Below are 19,719 nucleotides of genomic sequence, written 5' to 3'. Positions count from 1 at the left end.
CTTTGAAAAAAAAGAAATGAAAAACATAGTTGTTGAAACTTGAAAATCAAAGAAAGACTTAATAGCAGATTAGACAAAGAGACAAAGAGAATTTAGTCAATTGGAAGATACAGCTGAAGAAATTACCTAGGATGGAGCACAGAAGACAAGACATATAAAAGGAAATTACATAACTGGAATCCCAGAATGAAAGGGAAAATATAGTGGAGAAATGGCAAAATGTTAACTTTAAAAAGAAAACTGCCAGTTATTTTACCTGCAAAAATGGATTGTTTTGGAATAGCAGAGAATTCCAATCTGGAACAAGCAAGCTAGGGCCAAACCATAGGCAAGTCTGTAGAACAAAAGAGAAGCACACCCTTTTAATACAGAAAAGGGGGGAGTTGGGAGGAGCTGTTATAAACAAAAAGTCCATTGGAATAAACTGGAAGTTGGAAGTATACTGGTTTCTCACTGGCTGAGTTGTGACTCTCTCTTATTGGCTGGGCTGTTGTGGGGATGAGGGTGGAGGAGGGGTGAACTTTCCTCCCTCCTGCTCTGGTAGAGTAAAGTAGTAAAGAAAGTGGTTTCCTTTTGTTGTATTTTCAATTGAGGATAAGTGGTAAGGTGTGAGAGCTCACCCTGCTGGCCTCCTGACTCCATTCTAAAGGAGGTTTCCTTTTATTAATTTTCACAAAACAAACAAGGACTAGCACCTTTGCCACTTCTATTCAACATGTTACTGGAAGTTATAACCAGAGAAATTAGTCAAGAGAAAGAAATAAAAGGCATCTAAATTGGAAAGGAAGAAATAAATCTTTCTTCACCAGTGCTATGAATATATATTTTTAATTGCATAAAACTACCCATAACCCACCTACAAAATAGCTAGAATACAAAGAATACAAAGTTTCTATTTACAAGTAAGTAGAAAATAAACATGCAGAGCCAGCTGAGCTAGCTCCAGAGCTCACTCTGGAAAGTCTAGGAGAGACTGTGCAAAAAAAAGAGAAAAGGTCAGTGGTGAAAACAAAATCACTTCTGGAAAGAGAAATTCCCACCCTGAGTGGGATTGAAAGTATGTAGGACTAGAGGTGACACTGTTTCTGGTGAAGGGCGTTACATCTGTTGGAGGCTTGGTGATGAACAAGAACAGAAATCAACTTGTGGAAATCAAGTGTCCTATAAAAGCAAAAACATCACAAGACGCGAGCCCCTTTCTGTCCCATCTATTAAAGAAATTGCACTTCACTTTATCAACAGTAGAGGGTGCTCCTGGACTAATAAACCTAATACTCCACCCAACTTTCTTATCCCTGCCTACATAAAATCATCTGTTATTTCTGGATCAAGAAATTATAATTTCTAAATGAACAGAAAACAGCAAACGAGGTAAAAGGTGTTATTGTTCTTGATTTTTCACTGCCTCCTTCCTTGAAATCTCCATTGTCTTTGGGCTTGGCAATAGTACTCATTTGGACCAATGGAATGTGAGTCCAAACAGAAACTTTAAATGTGTGTGTTTGACTCAGTCTCTTGTGCCTCCTGCCATGAGATAAAAATGTCCAACCTGAGAAGACACATGGAACAGGAGCCTCGGCCTGGAGCAGAGCTTCAGTGAACCCAGAGCACTCTTTCTCTCTAGATACCATTTCCCAGTAAAAGGAAGCTGGGATCCTTAGAAAAATTACTGATTCCAAAGCTGGAGCAAAGAAACTGCCAGGTAATCTTGGAACATCTCAGTGTGCCAGAATGCACAAACACTAATGGGGTCTTATGAAAAGGACACAAGAGCTGGATTGAAGGGGTTCCTGCTGGCCAAATTTGAGACAATTTGAGCATCAAAAAGAATAATGATGGTAATGGATTATAATACATATGATAAAGAAAGAATCCAGGAGTCCAGAATCCTAGTTTAAAATATAAAGGGGGAGGAGGAGCTTTTCTCCATAGAATTCCAGCTAAGAAATGTAGAAGAAATGACAAAATTAGGAAATCAATTTGCATTCATCAATATACTATTTAATACTTGTAGGGAACTTTAATGAATGCCGAAACCATTGGATGAAAGCTTGATGGGGAATATTTACACGGTCTCAAAGTATCAGCGCACAGATTTGTTAGGGAAGGGAAATGATCACCTTTATAACGGAGTGATCTGGTGGGCACCACCTTTACCGTGTGATCACCCTTTGCATCATCAACTTAGGGGACAAACTAGCATCATGTGTCCCCTGATGTGATGTAATGGGAAGGACACATCATGCACTGGGTTTTCTCACTAAAAATATTTAACCAAGGGGCACCTGGGTGGCGCAGTTGATTAAGCGTCAGACTCTGGTATAGGCTGAGGACGTGATCTCAGGGTTGTGAGATGGAGTCCCGTGTGAGAGTCCCTCTGCTCCTCCCACTCAGGTGCGCTCTCTCTCTCTCTAAAATCAATCAATCAATCTTAAAAAAAATATTTAACCAAAATCTAATAATGAGAAAACAGACAAATTTAGAATGTGGGTTCTACAACACAATAGTCCTAGACTTTTAAAAATGTCCATGTCGACCCCTGGCTCCAGCACCCGTGGGCCCGGCACCCCGGTACCTACAGCCGGAAGTGTCCCATCGCCATCGGGCTCGGTGCCGGGAGCCGCTGCCCCTTTCAGACCCCTGTTTAACGACTTTGGACCGCCCTCCATGGGCTATGTGCAGGCAATGAAGCCACCTGGAGCCCAGGGCTCCCAGAGCACCTACACGGACCTGTTGTCGGTCATAGAGGAGATGGGCAAAGAGATCCGGCCTACCTATGCTGGCAGCAAGAGCGCCATGGAGCGCCTGAAGAGAGGCATCATCCATGCCCCGGCCCTAGTCAGAGAATGCCTGGCAGAGACAGAGCGGAACGCCCGCACGTAACAGGACGCAACTCCGCCACCGAGTCTGGACCTTTCCTGGCCACTGCAGAGCACCTGCTTCTCCCTGGCCTTCACCCCGAGTTGCACTTCCCAACCTGGGCTTCCTGTCCTGTGTCCCTTGGTGGGTGCCCTCCAGGAACCAGGGGGGCTCTCACTTCAGTCGACAGCACTAATTGGGACTTTTTCGAGAGTTAGTAGCGAGGTCGCTGTGAGTCCCACCCATGACCTGCCAACAGTGTTGATCCAACTGGAGCTTGCTCCTTTCTGTGGCCCCCACCGCTCAGCACTTACCCAGGACTTTTCACCACTTTTCCCAGACCCCTCCCCTAGCAGGGCCTCCGAAGGCCTGTCACCTCCCTGCCTTGTCTCCTGGGCCATAGCAACTCTTTTTTCAGTGTCTTTTGCTAAATATGCCCTTTTTGTATAAATAAAAGATAATTTGGAGTTGTTCTCTCAAAAAAAAATAAATAAAAAATAAAAATGTCCATGTCATGAAGGACAAAAAAAGTCCAGATACTAGGAGTCTGTTCTAGATTAAAGGTGATTTAAAGAGAGATGATAAGTGAATGTGGTGTGTGGTTTTTATTAGATTCTAGATTGGAAAAATTGTATAAAAGGGTATCATACTGATAACTGGAAATTTAAAAATACTAGGCTATGTTATATCAATATTACATTGGGGGATATGATAATGTTATTCTGTGGTTATAAATACCATATTTTTAGGTTTGACATGCTGAAGTAGTTAGGAGCAAAATGACATGAGGTTTACAACTTCCTTTCAAGTAGTTCAGAAAATGTGTGTGTGTGTGTGTAAGCGTGTATGTAGAGAAATAGAGAGATAAAGTAAAAATCTCAATATGTTAACAATTACTGAATCTAGGTGAAGGATTTAAGTGTTCATTGCATTATTCTTTCAATTTCGTGAGGTTGGTAACATATTAAAATTAAAACTTGAGGGGACATAACAAGGAATAAGTCTAACAGAAGATATACAAGCCTCCAAATATACCATAAACATTTGTCAAAAAATCCCAGGACAGGGACTTTAATGTTTCTCAAGAGTTTCATCAAACACACAAACTTTAACAAGTGTTTATAGTGTATTTGCCATGTATATACATTATACTATATATTCTATGTGACCAAGGTCTCTGACCCTCATGGAGCTGACTGACATTGTATTGCTTTTATCATCCTAAAGTTAGTACCAAGAGGTGTGAAACCAACCTATGAAAGCAACTCACATTGGTTGGACTGTAGATACCATTTAGTGAGTGCTTATTGTGCACTTTCCTTGCAACAGCAAATGCCCTGGGGCAAAAGCCTGACTCCCACCTCCACATGGCTCAGCAGGCAGACGCGGGGTGTAACCTCGCACAAAACATTCAATTTCACTAAGATTTTGGCAAGTGGGTGAGAACATTCCAGATATAAGGCATAGCTGGAGCAAAGGCCTCCACAGCAGGCAAGCCAGGATCTCTTAATTCAAGATGTCACTTTCCCAGGCCGATGCATAGGATGCAGAGTCATCCAGTCACCCCCCCCCCCGCCCCACCCCGGTTCAGTCCAGGACTCCTGGAAGCATGGACTGCTCAATGGGAGTGGAAAAACGTCTGTGCGTTGCAATGGGCCTTGCGATAGATGCTAGTGAGGCAGAGGGCCCTGGTGGGGGCAGAGGTATGGGTTTGTGGCTGACACAGTAGGAGGCCAATGGACTCAGCGGCCTGGAGGAGCAGGGGAAGGGGGACAAACATTGTAATGTTCTTCCTGTCAGACAACTAATAAATGCTATCTTTCTTCTTTCAGGTTTTTCAGGGAAATCAAGACTCTTTCACACCTGTGGTGAACTCTCTAGACCCGCCACTACTGACTCGCTACCTTAGAATTTACCCCCAGAGCTGGGCACGCCAGATTGCCCTGAGGCTGGAGGTTCTGGGCTGTGAGGCACAGCAGCTGTACTGAGCGGCCAGCACCCCTCTCAGACTTGTCTTCTGCCTCCAAGCCCAGCCTCCAGGTTATTTCCTGCCCCACGATGTCCATGGCGCCATGACTTTTCTGTGTGGTTAAACTACACAGTCCTAGCAGACACTGCCCTGAAGCCTCCCAAATCAATTGTCATTAATCCTGCGTTTCCTGGGAGCGTTGCATTCAGTTGAACTCTTCACCATTTGGTGCAACTGCTCCCAGATTGGCTTTTCCTTCCCATGTTATGAGGAAAGGAGAAAACTCTGGAAAGCATTCTCCTCCTGACAAATTAGGTCTCTCACACAGCCACCACTTCCTCTTTTGTAGAAAAACAGTGTGTTTAAAGTTGGCAGAAGATATTCATGACGTAAGCATTTCAGATTAGGCTTCATACATTTAAAATAAAACTCTCATTTGTTTCTTATCCTGGTGAAGCATGGAGCAAAACATGTTTGGGGATCATATCACCACAGCCTTGAAGCCAAAGGCAAGTCATCTTAACAATCTGCAAAATGTAGATAATGTAAGAACCAGTACATAAAGTCTATTTTTGCCTCCTTATAGATATAGGTATAGATAGATACAATTATCTTAGTTGGTCATCCTGGGGCATTGTTAGTGGCATACTCTTACCTCAAAAACTAGTGTTTTTAGACTGAGACTCACAGGTGGGATTCAAGAACCGCCCCCCCATCCCCTGACATTATATACAACATTATGTATGAATGCATATATGCGTTTTTCTGACAACAGTGTCCAAAGATTTCATCAGAGTTTTAAAGGAGCGAATGGCTTTAAAGAGTTCAGTTTAATCTCAGAAGGATGTACAAATAAAGCCATTTGGTCTTAATTCTAATCAACAAGTAAAATAATAGGTTAGGATCACAGAAGTAAAATGACAATGTCCCCTTGAAATTTGTGGTGACCAAGAAAGGTAATAATCATAATAGATTTCTAAAGAGCATATTTTTAATATTCCCACAGAGAAACAAGGACAATCCATGGCTATCTGGGATAGGAGCTTCACCTGTATAATTCTAGTGATACACTCATTTTACTCCCTCCCTCAGCTAATTTCCTGCTGAAACACAGCAAAAATGAAGCAGGGGAAATTCTATACCGTGACTGGAAACTAGAGTCCCAATTACATAGTTGGAGTTTCAAGGAGTCAGAAGAACATTGAGCTGGTGAAAGCTGAGAGAAAACACTTCTAGTGTGCCACACCCACCACGCAGGACGAGCCTCCACCTTGCCCATGCTTTGTGCTCTGTGCGTGAGGCCGTGAAGGCTTTACTACTTCTTACATCTGCTTGCTCCCCTCACTATGACTCCACAAACATTTCCTAGATGGCAAAGGGGGCTAGAGGCAAGGATAAACCATAGAGCAGTTGGAGGAAGCATCCAAAGTTGGCAATCCAGAGCAATTTAAAAACAGGAGTTCCTAGTATAAGAGAAAAATGTATTACAATCTCAGAAGAAGTAAGAAAATAAATGCTTTTTTTCCCCAAGCTAGAGCATTTTCTAATAATCCTGCTTGACACTGATCTGACCTTTTGGGGGCATGTAGCACAACTGTCACAGTAGAATCACAAACCACAACCCATGAAGGTACAAAGGGTCATAATTCTGTAAGATTGTCAGGTTAGAGGTTAATTTACAGAAATCAATAAATTGTTTTTCTTAATAGCCTGGTAGAAAAGTTAAGCCCAAAGGTGATATGGTTTTATTTCCTGTAAAAGGTTAGTCACTCTTATGTCTAACTTAATGACCTTGTTTTGGCATTCTTTTCATATTGACTATATACATCTCTATTTCTCAAATGCTCTTGGCCCCAGGCCTTTTGTCTTCCTGCTGGTTTCCTCAATAACTAGTTAAATAAAATCTTGGCACATACAAACAAATGCCTTCGAGACCTGTGTTTTTACACTGGAAATAAAAACAAACAGAGGCACTGAATAGCAGGATGGACACTTTAGAAAACCAAATTAGTGAGTTAGAAAACCAGATTAAATTGAGCTCAGAGTAGAAAGTGATATCATTTACGAGAGGTAAAATAAAATTTTAAAAATTAGAAATGGAGCTTTGATCCAGGAGAAGACTTTGTATAGAGAGAGACTGAAAGAGAAATGGGAGCTGCAAGATGAATAAGTTCTAGAGCTGTGCTGTACAATATTGTGCCTGTGGTTAACAATACTGTAGTGTGCACTTCAAAATTTCACAAGGTGAGCTATGGTAAGTGTTCTTACCACAATAAAAATTCAAAGTTCCTGAAAGACCAGATTGGATGTGGTCAAATAAAACAATAGGAAAAACTTTGGGATAAAATAACAATAATAATCAAACAAATTTGAATCTTCAGATCAGAGTCTGTTAATGCAAAGCAAAATTAAAGAAAGACCGGAACAGGGGCACCTGGGTGGCTCAGTCGTTAAGCGTCTGCCTTCGGCTCAGGTCATGATCCCAGGGCCCTGGGATGGAGTCCCGCATCAGGCTCCCTGCTCCGCAGGAAGTGAGTTATTTGCAAAATCACTGAGATCATAGCAAGTTAATTTTCAGAAGATCAGGAAGCAAATTCACTCTCCTATGACAAATATAGTCTCTAAGTGAACAAATATAATTTTCTGTCACAAACATTTTATCAAACATAATCTCAAGGTTACAAGTCAACAATCTTTGGAAGATACATACTAAAACAAGTCTATTTTTCAATGTTATAGAGAAGTTTAGGGGCGCCTGGGTGGCTCAGTCGGTTGGGCGTCTGCCTTCGGCTGGGTCGTGATCCAGGGTCCTGGGATCGAGCCCCGCGTCAGGCTCCCAGCTCATCAGAGAGCCTGCTTCTCCCTCTCCCTCTGCCTCTCCCCTGCTCATGCTCTCTCTCTCAAATAAATAAAATATTTTTTTAAAAAAGAAAAGTTTAGTGTGCAGACTATATAGAAATCCAGCTTTATGATGACAAGATACAGATTTAGACTTAAGTTTATTGTTTATAAAATGTAACAATTTCTAACCTTCCTCGACTATCTCATCACAGGGTGATGACTGACATAGTGCTTCTAGAAACTTTGTGGGTACAATTTCATCCATATTGCGAACCAAGACTGAGACTATTTATAAAATTTTATCGAGGGATATCTTAAAAGACCTAAATAATTGGGATTAGAAGACTCAATGTTACAAAGATTTCCGTTCTTCACAGACAGATCTACAGATTCAACCAATCTCAATCTAACTTCCTGCATTTTCTCATTGTGGAATCAAGCATGTGGAAATGTAAAAGGCCAGAATAGCCAAAATATTCCCAATATCAGATAGCAACATTTATTTTATTTTTTAAGATTTTTTATTTATTTTTAAGTAATCTTTATAACCAACATGGGGCTCAAACTCACAACTCTGAGATCAAGAATCACATGTTCTCCTGACTGAGCCAACCAAGTGCCCCAGCAACATTTATTTTAAAGCTATAGTAATTGGGGCGCCTGGGTGGCTCAGTCAGTTAAGTGTCTGCCTTTGGCGCAGGTCATGATCCCAGGGCCCTGGGATCGAGTCCCACATTGGGCTCCCTGCTCAGTGGGGAGCCTGCTTCTCCCTCTCCCTCTGCCGCTTCCCCTGCTTGTGCTTTCTCTCTCTCACTCTCTGTCAAATAAATAAATAAAATCTTAAAAAAAAATAAAGTCACAGTAATTAAGACAACGTGGTATTGACACAAGTGCAGATCAATAGACTAGTGGAACATATTAGAATCCAGAAGTAGACCCACATTATATATGGACACTTGATTTATGACAAAATAGCTCTCCAGAACAGTGGTACAGGGTCAATCAGAAATCCATATGAAAAATTGAAATTTGGGGCACCTAGCTGGCTCAGTCAGTAGAGCATGGGACTCTTGATCCCGGAGTCATGAGTTTGACCCCCACCTTAGAGGTAGTGATTACTAAAAATAAGTAAATAAATAAACTTAAAAAAAAGAGAAAGCTATTTTTTTTAAAAAAGAAATTTGACCCCTTCCTCACACTATACAAAAATAAAATCAGTTTTAAGGTAATTAAAGCTCTCTGAACAACAAACAATAAAACTTCTAGGAGGGTCATGGACAGGTTTCTTAAACAGCATCCCGAAAACCACTAACCATGAAAGAAAAGATTGATAAATGTGACTACATTTAGATTCAGATTTTCTGTTCATTCACAGAGCGGGAGAAGATATTTGTACAATTGACAAATGGATATGGAGCTGGTGGAACTCTCTTCTGCTGTTTTCTGGAAAAGAGTCTGGCATTATCTACCAAAGTTGGGCATGTGGATGCCCTACGATAATTCTCTTGGGTAATGACCTAAGAGTAGAATTGTCATGTGAGCCATGAGACAGGGGAGCACCATCCGTAAGAGCTCCAAACTGGAAACCAGCTCTCTTGCATATGTTTCCTAGTGGCTCGTTTCTTTTTAAAGATTTTATTTATTTATTTGACAGAGAGACACAGCGAGAGAGGGAACACAAGCAGGGGGAGTGGGAGAGGGAGAAGCAGGCTCCCTGCCGAGCAGGGAGCCCGATGTGGGGCTCGATCCCAGGATCATGATGTGAGCCAAAGGCAGACGCTTCACCAACTGAGCCACCCAAGTTCCCCTTTAGTTGCTTATTTTAATTGCTGTACACTATTATGTTATTTGGTGTATATCACAATTTATCCATTGTTTTTCTGATAGAACTCTAATACATCATTTATGCTGGTTCTTCTATGGAGGGGATCCTCTTTTCTTAAAAATTAACTTGTATGATGGGGCGCCTGGGTGGCTCAGTTGGTTGAACATCCAGCTCTTGGTTTCGGTTCAGGTCATAGTCTCAGGGGTAGTGGGATTAAGGCCCAGGTTGAGCTCTGCACTCGGCAGGGAGTCTGCTTGAGATTCTCTCTCTCTGCCCCTCCCCCCACTCACCTGCATGCTCGCTCTCTCTGTCTCTGTCTCTCTCTAAAATAAATAAGTCTTTAAAAAAATTAATTTGTAAGAGTTCTTTGTATGTTGAGAATATTAACCTATTTGTCATATATGCTATGAAATGTATTACCTAATTTGTCATTTGTCATTTATATTTATTTACAATATTTTGTTTTATGAAAGCTTTACATTTTTTATGCAATAAATTTATCATCAGTACTTTCAAATATGGTTTGGGGTTTTATAACATGCTTAAAGTAGCTTTTTCCACACCAAGATTATAAAAACATTCACCCATATTTTATTCCAATATGTATATGATTTTATTTTTGTTTAGTCCTTGATCCATCTAGAATTTATTTTTTTTTAAGATTTTACTTATTTGACAGAGAGAGACACAGCGAGAGAGGGAACACAAGCAGGGGAAGTGGGAGAGGGAGAAGCAGGCTTCCAGCCGAGCAGGGAGCCCGATGTGGGGCTCGATCCCAGGACCCTGGGATCACGACCTGAGCCGAAGGCAGACACTTAATGACTGAGCCACCCAGGCGCCCCTAAATTTATTTTTGTGTGTAGGGCCTTTCCTTCAGTGCATCCAAATGAATAGCTGATCATATTAAACCATCTCTCTTTTCTCCACTAAAAAGAAATGCCACTTTTATCATTTATTAAAGTCCCATGTGTACACTATTGTAAAGTATAGTAGATACCATGTGGCAAATAAAATATCTGGGAATTCTTCAAGCCTAAAAGGAAACACAGATGTTTGTACATAGACAGAAAAAGATGCCTCTATGTTTAGCTGTCAGAGAGAGGTGAGGGGAGGGTCATATGCGTAGATGATATCACAAGGGATGGTAGAGTTCTATTTGGAATTTTAGAGACCTTAGGAGAAGACTCTGACCAGCGTCTTCTGTAGTCTAGTTCTATTAGACTGAAGCCTAATTCACTGGCTTCTTTGGATCCCTTGTCACTAAGTCAATTTTCAGGTAAGTGGCTTCCCACCTGACATGGGTCTCTTTAAGCCCTATCAAACAATAGATGAATGTATTAGTTATAAATGTCTTAAGTAATAGAAAGTCCAGATTAGGGGGCACCTGGGTGGCTTGGTTGGTGAAGCATCTGCGTTCGGCTCAGGTGATGATCCCGGAGTCCCGGGATCAAGCCCCGTGTCGGGCTCCTTGCTCGGTGGAGAGCCTGCTTCTCCCTCTGCCCCTTACCCTGCTCCGGCTCTCTTTATTTGAGAGCGAGACAGTGAGAGAGGGAACACAAGCAGGGGGACTGGGAGAGGGAGAAGCAGGCTTCCCACTGAGCAGGGAGCCCGATGCGGGGCTCGATCCCAGGACCCTGGGATCATGACCTGAGCCGAAGGCAGACGCTTAATGACTGAGCCACCCAGGCGCCCCTAAATAAATAAAATCTTAAAAAAAAAAAGTCCAAATTAGAATGGCTCAAATAGGGGTTATTTTTTCTCATACCAAGCAGCCTAGGGGTTATTTTTTTCTCATACCAAGGGAAAATGGTAGCACCATCTCTTTTACCAAGACAGGAGAAAGTCTTCCCAGAAGCTACCCAACAGATTTCTGTTAGTCCTCATTGTCCAGACTACGTCACCTAACCATTGCTAGCTGCAAGGATGGCTGGGAAAGGCAGGCTTCAGCTTTTCTAGTTCCTCCAGTAAGTGAATAAGGGATGGGAAGGACTGTTGCCTTAGGCAATAAAAAAAATTTGCTATCCATTCATTCATTGAAAAACAATTTATTGGGGCGCCTGGGTGGCTCAGTCGGTTAAGCGTCTGCCTTTGGCTCAGGTCATGATCCCAGGGCCCTGGGATTGAGCCCCACGTCGGGCTCCATGCTCAGCGCAGAGTCTGCTAGAGATCCTCTCTCTCTCCCTCTCCCTCTGTCCCTCCCCCGTTGGTCATTCTCTCTAAAAAACAGAAACAAAACCCCACCATTTTCTAACTTTTCAGACAAAGCTGCTGTGGAAAGAGCCAAGTAAAAGGACATCTCCCTTTGGCCAAACGAGCTAGGAGTACAGCTGAGTGGCCTTAAGGAGAATCCATGGAGCCCAAGAAGCTGCTGAACATTGGATTTCTGCTGTGTTCCATGAGTTGCCTCTTGTTGGAGACTGCAGCTTCCTCTACATCACCTTTATCTGCCTTTGGAATACAAGACAAAGCAGGATCGAAACCACGCTCAAGGGGTGTGTTTGCTGTCAGGATCAATGTTCCTACTATCTTTGTGAAACCTAAGACTCACGTCTCAGGTCAGGAAAAGCTGATTTTGTATTGAAAAATAGTGTTCACAGGGACACCTGTGTGGCTCAGTCAGTTAAGTGGCTGACTCTTGATTTTGGCTCGGGTCATGATCTCAGGGTCCTGAGATCAAGCCCCAAACCGGACTCTGCTTGGCAGGGAGTCTGCTTAGGATTCTCTCTCTCCTTCTCCCTCTGCCCCCGCCCCCCTGCTTATGCTGTCTCTCATTCTCTCTCAAATAAATAAATTAAATCTTTATTTTTTCAAAGATTTAATTTATTTATTTGACAGAGAGAGCACAAGCAGGGGGAGCAGCAGAGGGAGGGGAAGAAGCAGACTCCCCGCTGAGCAGGGAGCCCCACATGGGCTCAATCCCAGGACCCTGGGATCATGACCTGAGTCCAAGGCAGACGCTTAACCTACTGAGCCACCCTGAGCCACCCAGGGCCCCCAATAAATAAGTCTTTAAAAAAAAAGAAAAATAGTGTTTACAGTAAAGCAAACTATTCTGGTTTGGTCAACTTAGATCAACAAGTACTAACCCACCGACTGTGCACCAAGCCCTTTGCAGAATGACATGGATTAGGAGTTCACAGATGGGCAGCCAAACCCATAGATGCCAACCTTCTGTGAAATATGACAAAGGCTCCCTGAGGACAAAGGAATAATTAAAGTTGTTTGTGGGAAGGGGTTAGGGAAGACTTGTTCTCAAAGCCCAGCTGCTGACATGCACACATATAGTGCTCAGATCTTTTCACTATGACCTCAAAACAACCCTTGAGATATCTGGGGCAGAGATTATTATTTCTGTTTGACATACAAGGAGGCACAGATGATATTCATCCCTTGAAAGTCTTGGAGGCATCACAGCAAAGTAGTTAAGAATATGGGCTCTGGGGGCGCCTGGGTGGCTCAGTAGTTAAGCGTCTGCCTTCGGCTCAGGTCATGATCCCGGGGTCCTGGGATCAAGCCCCGCATCGGGCTCCCTGCTCCGCGGGAAGGCTGCATCTCCATCTCCCTCTGCTGCTCCCCCTGCTTATGTACGTGTGCTCTCTCCCTGTCAAATAAATAAATATTTTTTAAAAAAGAACATGGGCTCTGGGCAACTACAAGACCATGATATCTGGGACAATGATTTGAACTTGAACCAGGGTTCACATCCCAGCCTTCTCATGTACTTGATCTCTCCTCATTGAACATCTGTGCTTTTTCTGCAGAAAACCACAGGTTCTGGCTCAGTAACTTCAGAGATTACTTGTGGGATCTCATCAAGAGCTCCATACCTCCAGCAGCTATTTTTGCTTTTCTTCTCACCATAGTCCTAGAGGGGACCCTCTGCTGCCTCACGTAAGCTGCTGTGGGGTGAGGAGAGGGAGGGAGACCTGAGGGGGCAGCAGAGCAATCAAGTTCCCCACCAGCCTATACATCTATAATTACGGGAAAGTTTTAAGGAAGGTAATTCTTGTTTTATCCAACCCACCCCATCCATTACCAGCAACTTACAGGTAACATTGAATAACCAGCGTTTCCAGTTGATTTTTTTTCTTGCTAACTTCATTAACTCCTAATTATCTTTCCTTTTGGTTCAGGAATTATACATGGGAAATATACAATTAACTATGTTTTCAAGTGTCACAAATTCAAAATTCAAATTCAAAATTTGCCACAATATTTATCTATATAAACCACATGAAGTCAAAGAGATCCCTGAAATAGTTAACAAAATAAACATAGGTAGAAAAACCTTAATTTTATTAATCCAATCAGAATTGACCAGAAGATGACTACTTGCCTGTCTCTGTCCTAGTTGCTAGTGAGACAACTGAATACTTGTCTGGTGGGTCAATGCTATGGTGGGAGACGGAGTCCAAGTGGGAGAACCTATGAGAGAGAGCATGCTAAAGGATTGTTCAAACTGCACAATCTAATAAAGTGACTGAGGGCAAAGATCAGCTAAGGGTGTGGCATCCCCACCTAAGACTCCTGATAATCTGAAATGATCACAGGATCAAGAACCTGTCTAGGAAACTACCCTGGACATGGTTACTGACACATAGAACTGATTGGAGCCAAACAGATGTCAGCTAAGTTTTTGAGAGAACTGTATTGCCAAAGAAACTGTGAGCCAGAACTAAATGTGTGAGCCTTAAAACAGTATTTGGACCTCTGATCTTCCATGAGAAGGACACAGGCTTTGAAGTTTCCTAGGATGGCATGCTCCCCAACACTTGCTTCAGTCACAGCCACAGAGAATAATGGACAGGAAGAACCTCTGAGAAGGTGGGCAGTGGGCCACAGAGCTTCTCCTATAAAGCAGATCAGGCCTAATCAATATGTCTGCCCAGCAGGATTGCAAGATTACTTACAGAGCAAATGACTGCTGTGTGTCTCCCATTATTCATTTTTCCAAGTGGGAATGTTTATGGTGGTTATACTCTTCCTGCTCCATCCTTGTATTTGGGGTGTGGAGATCAGGAGCAGATAACTTGTTTTACTTAATAAGTCACTCAAACCAAGAGGAGCTGCATCCAGATTTGAGAGAACCAAGCATCACCCAGGTACTTTGGACTTTGAGCTGGATACAATTATAAACTGGATTTTCATCTCGTGATAAAATTGTGCCACAAGTCAGTTGTCGTGGAAGCGGACAGACAGGAGTTCTGTGTTCAGGGTATTATCAGGGATCAACACCTGTGGAGTGTGTGGGGAGGAAGGGAGAAGTCAAACTGCTTTGCAAGCCCAACAAAGCCTCCATTGACCCCATCAGAGTTGTCCTACATTAGCCTGAAGTGGCTAAAACTTTTTTTTTTTTTTGAGAGAACAAGGGATAGGGGGCAGAGGGAGAGAGAGAATCTCGAGCAGTCTCCACGCCCGGTACAGAGCCCGATGCAGGGGCTCGATGCCAGAACCCTGAGATCATGACTTGAGCCGAAATCAAGAGTCAGAGGCTTAACTGACTGAGCCACCCAGGCGCCCTTGAAGTGGCTGAGATTTTATAGAGGCTGTGTGTTGACAACACTCTCAGCAACTAGAGAAATAAGGCTCTTCTCAAGGGGGATCCCGAGTGGCATATTTCCATGTGCCCCACAGGGTGGCTGTATTCCACATATGGAAGGAAAAATGAAACAGATATCCGACAGAGAAAGGCTGCATTTCCCAACTAAAGAAGCCAGGACTCAAGTCAAGATATATCTGATTCTCCATCTCTTGAGTCATCGTTACTCAAACTCTGGCCAGCAAGCCAGCTGCATCGGAAGCATCTGAGGTATCGGTTCAACATACATATTCAGAAGGACTTCTGTGGAGATAAAGCAGGCAACATGCCAGAAGAAATACTTCCTTCTTTGAAGTAGATGCCTCAACCTGAGGAGAAGAACCATTAAGGCCTGGCTGGGAACAAGCAAGCTGGCTCGTGAAAGAAACACCAGTGAGGACAGTGAGGGCAAAACACAAAGGAGACTTTGATGAAGAAATATAAAAGGAGATAGGCAAGACAGGATTTAAAAAGCCAGAACCATTAAATAGACATAAGTAATTTATATAAAAAACCTTATTTAGTGATTAAGAAATATTTCCGTGAAACTAATATGAAAGGAAACACTGATAGATGCAGGGGGCACATAATTAACTTCTTTGTAGAAGAGGACCAAAATAATACAACAGGAAAAGAACACTTCGAGGTATAATTTTTTAAATGTTGCCATAATAAAAGAAACTTTGAGTCTATCGTCATAAAAGCACACGAAGTCCCAGGAAACATTGGCACTTGATACTGGGCACATAGTAGACTTTCAATAATACGGATTTTTTTATTATTTTTATTTTTTTAAGATTTTTATTTATTTATTTGAGAGAGAGAGAATGAGAGATAGAGAGCACGAGAGCGAAGAGGGTCAGAGGGAGAAGCAGACTCACTGCTGAGCAGGGAGCCCGATGCGGGACTCGATCCCGGGACTCCAGGATCATGACCTGAGCCGAAGGCAGTCGCTTAACCAACTGAGCCACCCAGGCACCCAATACTAATTTTTTTTTAAATATTTTATTTATTTATTCATTTATTTAAGAGAGAGAATGAGATAGCGAGAGTACATGAGAGGGGGGGAGGGTCAGAGGGAGAAGCAGACTCCCTGTTCAGCAGGGAGCCGGATGCGGGACTCGATCCCGGGACTCCAGGATCATGACCTGAGCCGAAGGCAGTCGCTTAACCAACTGAGCCACCCAGGCGCCCCCAATACTAATTTTTTTAAAAAAAGATTTTATTTTTAAGTAATCTCTACCCCCAATGTGGGGCTTGAACTCACAACTCCAAGATCAGGAGTCGCATGCTCCATCAACTGAGCCGGCCCAGTGCCCCAATAATACTGATTTTTTAAAAATACATTTCCCTAGGGCCTGGGTGGCTCTGTCAGTGAAGCGTCTGCCTTTGGCTCAGGTCATGATCTCAGGGTCCTGGGCTCAAGGCCTGCATCGGGCTCCCTGCTTGGTGCGGAGTCTGCTTCTCCCCCTCCCTCTGTGTGCTCTCTCTTTCTCTGTCTCTCAAATAAATAAAATCTTAAAAAAAAAAGAAAACATTTCACTGTGAGGATTGGAAAGAGTTTCTCTGTGCCTCTTATCCTATACAGCACTAGCTAAGTGCTTCGTTGCCTGAGGAAATCATCATGGAAGCCTTGTTCATCTCTCAGGGCTCTGGTGGCAATTAGGGACGCTGACTGGCGCTAACAAGTATGCAAAGAAACATGTATAAGGAATTTTTAGTATGATTTATAATAGTGAAAAAATAGAAACAACTTAAATGTCCATTGGCTGGTTAAAGAAAGCACCGAATGTTCATACCATGAGTACTATGTAGTCACCAAAATGTTGTTGTAGAGGATAATTACATGGAATCATATTCAAGAAATATTAAGTGGGAAAAAGCGGATTATAACAGAGGATATACAATTTAAACTAATTTGTTATTAGAAACTAAGGGCACCTGGGTGGGTGGCTCATTCGGTTAAGCATCAGACTGTTGATGTCAGTCTGGGTCTTGATCTCTGGGCCGTCAGTTCAAGCCCGGTGTTGGGCTCTGCTATCATGGAGCCTATTTAAAAACAAAAAAAAAAACAAAAATTAATTTAAAAAACTATACATACAGGGTAAAAAGCTTTTAAGGATCTAACCAAAGTATTAGACATTGGTTATCTCCTTGTGGTGGTAAATGGGTGGTTGTAGTTATTTTTTTTTAAAGATTTTATTTATCTACTTGACACAGAGAGAGATACAGCTAGAGAGGGAACACAAGCAGGGGGAGTGGGAGAGGGAGAAGCAGGCTCCCCACTGAGCAGGGAGCCCGATGTGGAACTCGATCCCAGGACCCTGGGATCATGACCCGAGCCAAAGGCAGATGCTTAACCAACTGAGTGCCCGGGTGGTTGTAATTATTATTACTATTGTTGTTTTATTGATTTTCATCTAACTGCACTTCCTAATCTTTTCAGAACAAATTGTGTTGTTTAGTTAGTAAGTTTTTTTTAGCAAATACTTTATTTTCTTAAAAGATTTGTCTATTTCAGAGAGAGAGTGTAAGTGGGAAGGGGCAGAGGGAGAGGGAAAGAAAGAATCTTTAGCAGACTCTGAGCACAGAGCCCAGTGTGGGGCTTGATCCCACGACCCATGAGATTAGGGCCAGAGCTGAAACCAAGAGTCAGACACTTAACTGAAAAGCTACCTAACCATACTTCTACATCTACCTCCAATCCCAACCATACGATGGTAGTAACATTCATACTCTTATTTTCTTAAGTCATCAAAGCATTTTGTCTGAATGAAATCATGTGGTTCATATTAAGAGGAGACATTGTCCAAAATCATATCTTGGGAAATGTAATGTAACTACAAAGTAACTCTGTGCAAACCAGGCCACTGTATAGGAATTTAAACTTAGTTCATTCATTTCTCTTCTTTTCCCAGTATTCTTGTAGGTGAACCAGTCCAGTGAAGCTCTAGAAGATTCAGTTGGGCAGAGTATGCTATTTGCTTACAACAAGGAAGTACCCATGAATTAAAATTAAATTGTCTTCCATCTTAAACTATCTTTGTATTTATTTTCTCCTTAAAAACACTGAGAAATGCTGATGTGCACACAGGCACAGAAATTTGTTCACATGGACAGTCTTTCACTGTGCGTGCTATTTTGTAGCCTACTGTTTTTTTCACTATATGACAAATCATGGATATCTTTCCATGTCAGTAAATGTATGTCTATATCATCGTAAGCGGTTGCCTAGTATTCCTTGCAGTGGATATGACGTAAGTCATTTAACCACCCCCCTTTTTCCAATAATTACTTAGGGTGTTTCTACTTGTCTACTCTTATAATATATATTATAAAATGATACTATTATAAATGTAATGCTGGTAATAGTTTTACAAATTATCAATTTGCTTTTCCCCTTTGCTGTTCTGGGGTTGAAAGCATTCAGTGGACACTTACAGCTACTGCGAGCCCGGCGGGTAACCCCCCAGACAGTAATCCCGGCTCTCGTGGAGCACTGTGCCCATGGGAGGGATCCAGATCATTGAGCCAAGAGGTGTTCTGAGCAGAAGGCACAGCGGGGCACAAGTGCTGGGACAAGAGCACCCCTGGTATATGTTCGAAAGCAGCAAACAAACCAGAGTGAGGGCCGAGTAGGTCCCAGTGGGCCAATGAATGGATTTGGGTGGGCGTGGTAAGGGAGCCAACAGAACATTTGGCACAGAGAAGGGAGATAATTTGGTAGATGTTTTTATAGGGTCATCTCAGCTGCCATGTTGAGAATATAGGGGAGCAGAGACAGAAGCCGGGAGACTAGTCAGGTGAGAGACAACTTCGCTTGGACCAGGGTGGGGAGCAGCCAAGTTGCGGGCAGGATCTAAGTTGGATGAGTATGGGAGAGAGCGAGGCTTCAAGGGTGCCTCCCAGGCTTGTGGCCTGAGCAAGTGAAGAAGGGATGGAGTCGCCATTTACTGAGCAGAGGCAAAAGGCTGGAAGGTAGGAATTTGCTACATGGAAAATGCAAAGAGAAAGAAAGACGGAAGGGGTACTCTAATCTAGGGAGCTGTCAGCCACAGGCCACACCACAGGCCAAGGTGAACTTAGATAAGACTGAAAGAGGCTGCTGGGAGCAAGATCAAACCAAAAGACCATGGGCTGCACTAGAGGCCGACAGGGGACAGGTGGACAAAGTGAACAAATCTGTCGCCCCCTCCTCCTTGGCATCACCAGCCCCGCCTTCTAACACCATAGCCTTGCCTGTTTTTAAACTTTATAAAACCTCAATCATATGTATGTATTCTTCTGTGGTTTTCTTTGTTTACTTGCTGTATGTTCTGAGATTCTCCCAGGCTGATACTTGAAAAGAGCTCTACTTATTTAGACCATCAACTGTAGAAGGACGTTTCTACTGTTTCTGGGTTTGGGGGTTTTTTTCCCTCTCTCAATAAAGCTTCTATAAACATTATTGCCCGTCTCGCAGTGCACATGTAGGAGAGTTTCCCTACAGAATATACCCTGTGATTGACTTGCTGGGTCCAAGGGTAAGTGCACCCCCACCCACGATCAGTGATTGCACCGATTTACACACCTGCCAGCAGTAGGGGTGTAACGTTCCCAGTGTCCCGCCCGCTTGAGAACGTGAAACATCATCAGTCCTTTTTCGTA

The 19,719-nt window shown here is 42.8% G+C and overlaps 2 protein-coding genes and 1 pseudogene across 7 annotated transcripts in view; all 3 read left to right on the top strand.

The window, feature by feature from the left end:
* F8 (coagulation factor VIII) overlaps positions 1-9,995 on the top strand; it is a 146,750-nt gene extending 136,755 nt beyond the window's left edge. For all 6 annotated transcript variants that reach the window (XM_073889659.1, XM_025862821.2, XM_073889660.1 and 3 more), the window contains one exon: positions 4,692-9,995. In XM_073889659.1, coding sequence (XP_073745760.1) covers positions 4,692-4,847 — 156 coding nt within the window. In that variant the 3' untranslated portion in view covers positions 4,848-9,995. The remainder of the gene's footprint in view (positions 1-4,691) is intronic.
* LOC112816341 (cyclin-dependent kinase 2-associated protein 2 pseudogene) lies at positions 2,542-3,331 on the top strand (annotated as a pseudogene).
* A 679-nt stretch (positions 9,996-10,674) lies between the features above and the next one.
* SMIM9 (small integral membrane protein 9) lies at positions 10,675-18,101 on the top strand. The gene is made up of 4 exons (XM_073889664.1): positions 10,675-10,770; positions 11,754-12,049; positions 13,256-13,385; positions 17,991-18,101. Exons 2-4 carry the CDS (start codon positions 11,845-11,847, stop codon positions 18,016-18,018), a joined length of 363 nt encoding a protein of 120 aa, XP_073745765.1. The 5' UTR covers positions 10,675-10,770; positions 11,754-11,844; the 3' UTR covers positions 18,019-18,101.
* The last annotated feature ends 1,618 nt before the right edge of the window (positions 18,102-19,719 follow it).

The sequence above is a fragment of the Callorhinus ursinus genome, unplaced genomic scaffold, assembly GCF_003265705.2.
Source record: "Callorhinus ursinus isolate GAN/ISIS: 27379988/994484 unplaced genomic scaffold, GSC_fseal_2.0 scaffold112, whole genome shotgun sequence".
In the NCBI taxonomy this organism is placed as follows: Eukaryota; Metazoa; Chordata; class Mammalia; order Carnivora; family Otariidae; genus Callorhinus; species Callorhinus ursinus.
This window is presented reverse-complemented; position numbering and strand designations above follow the sequence as displayed.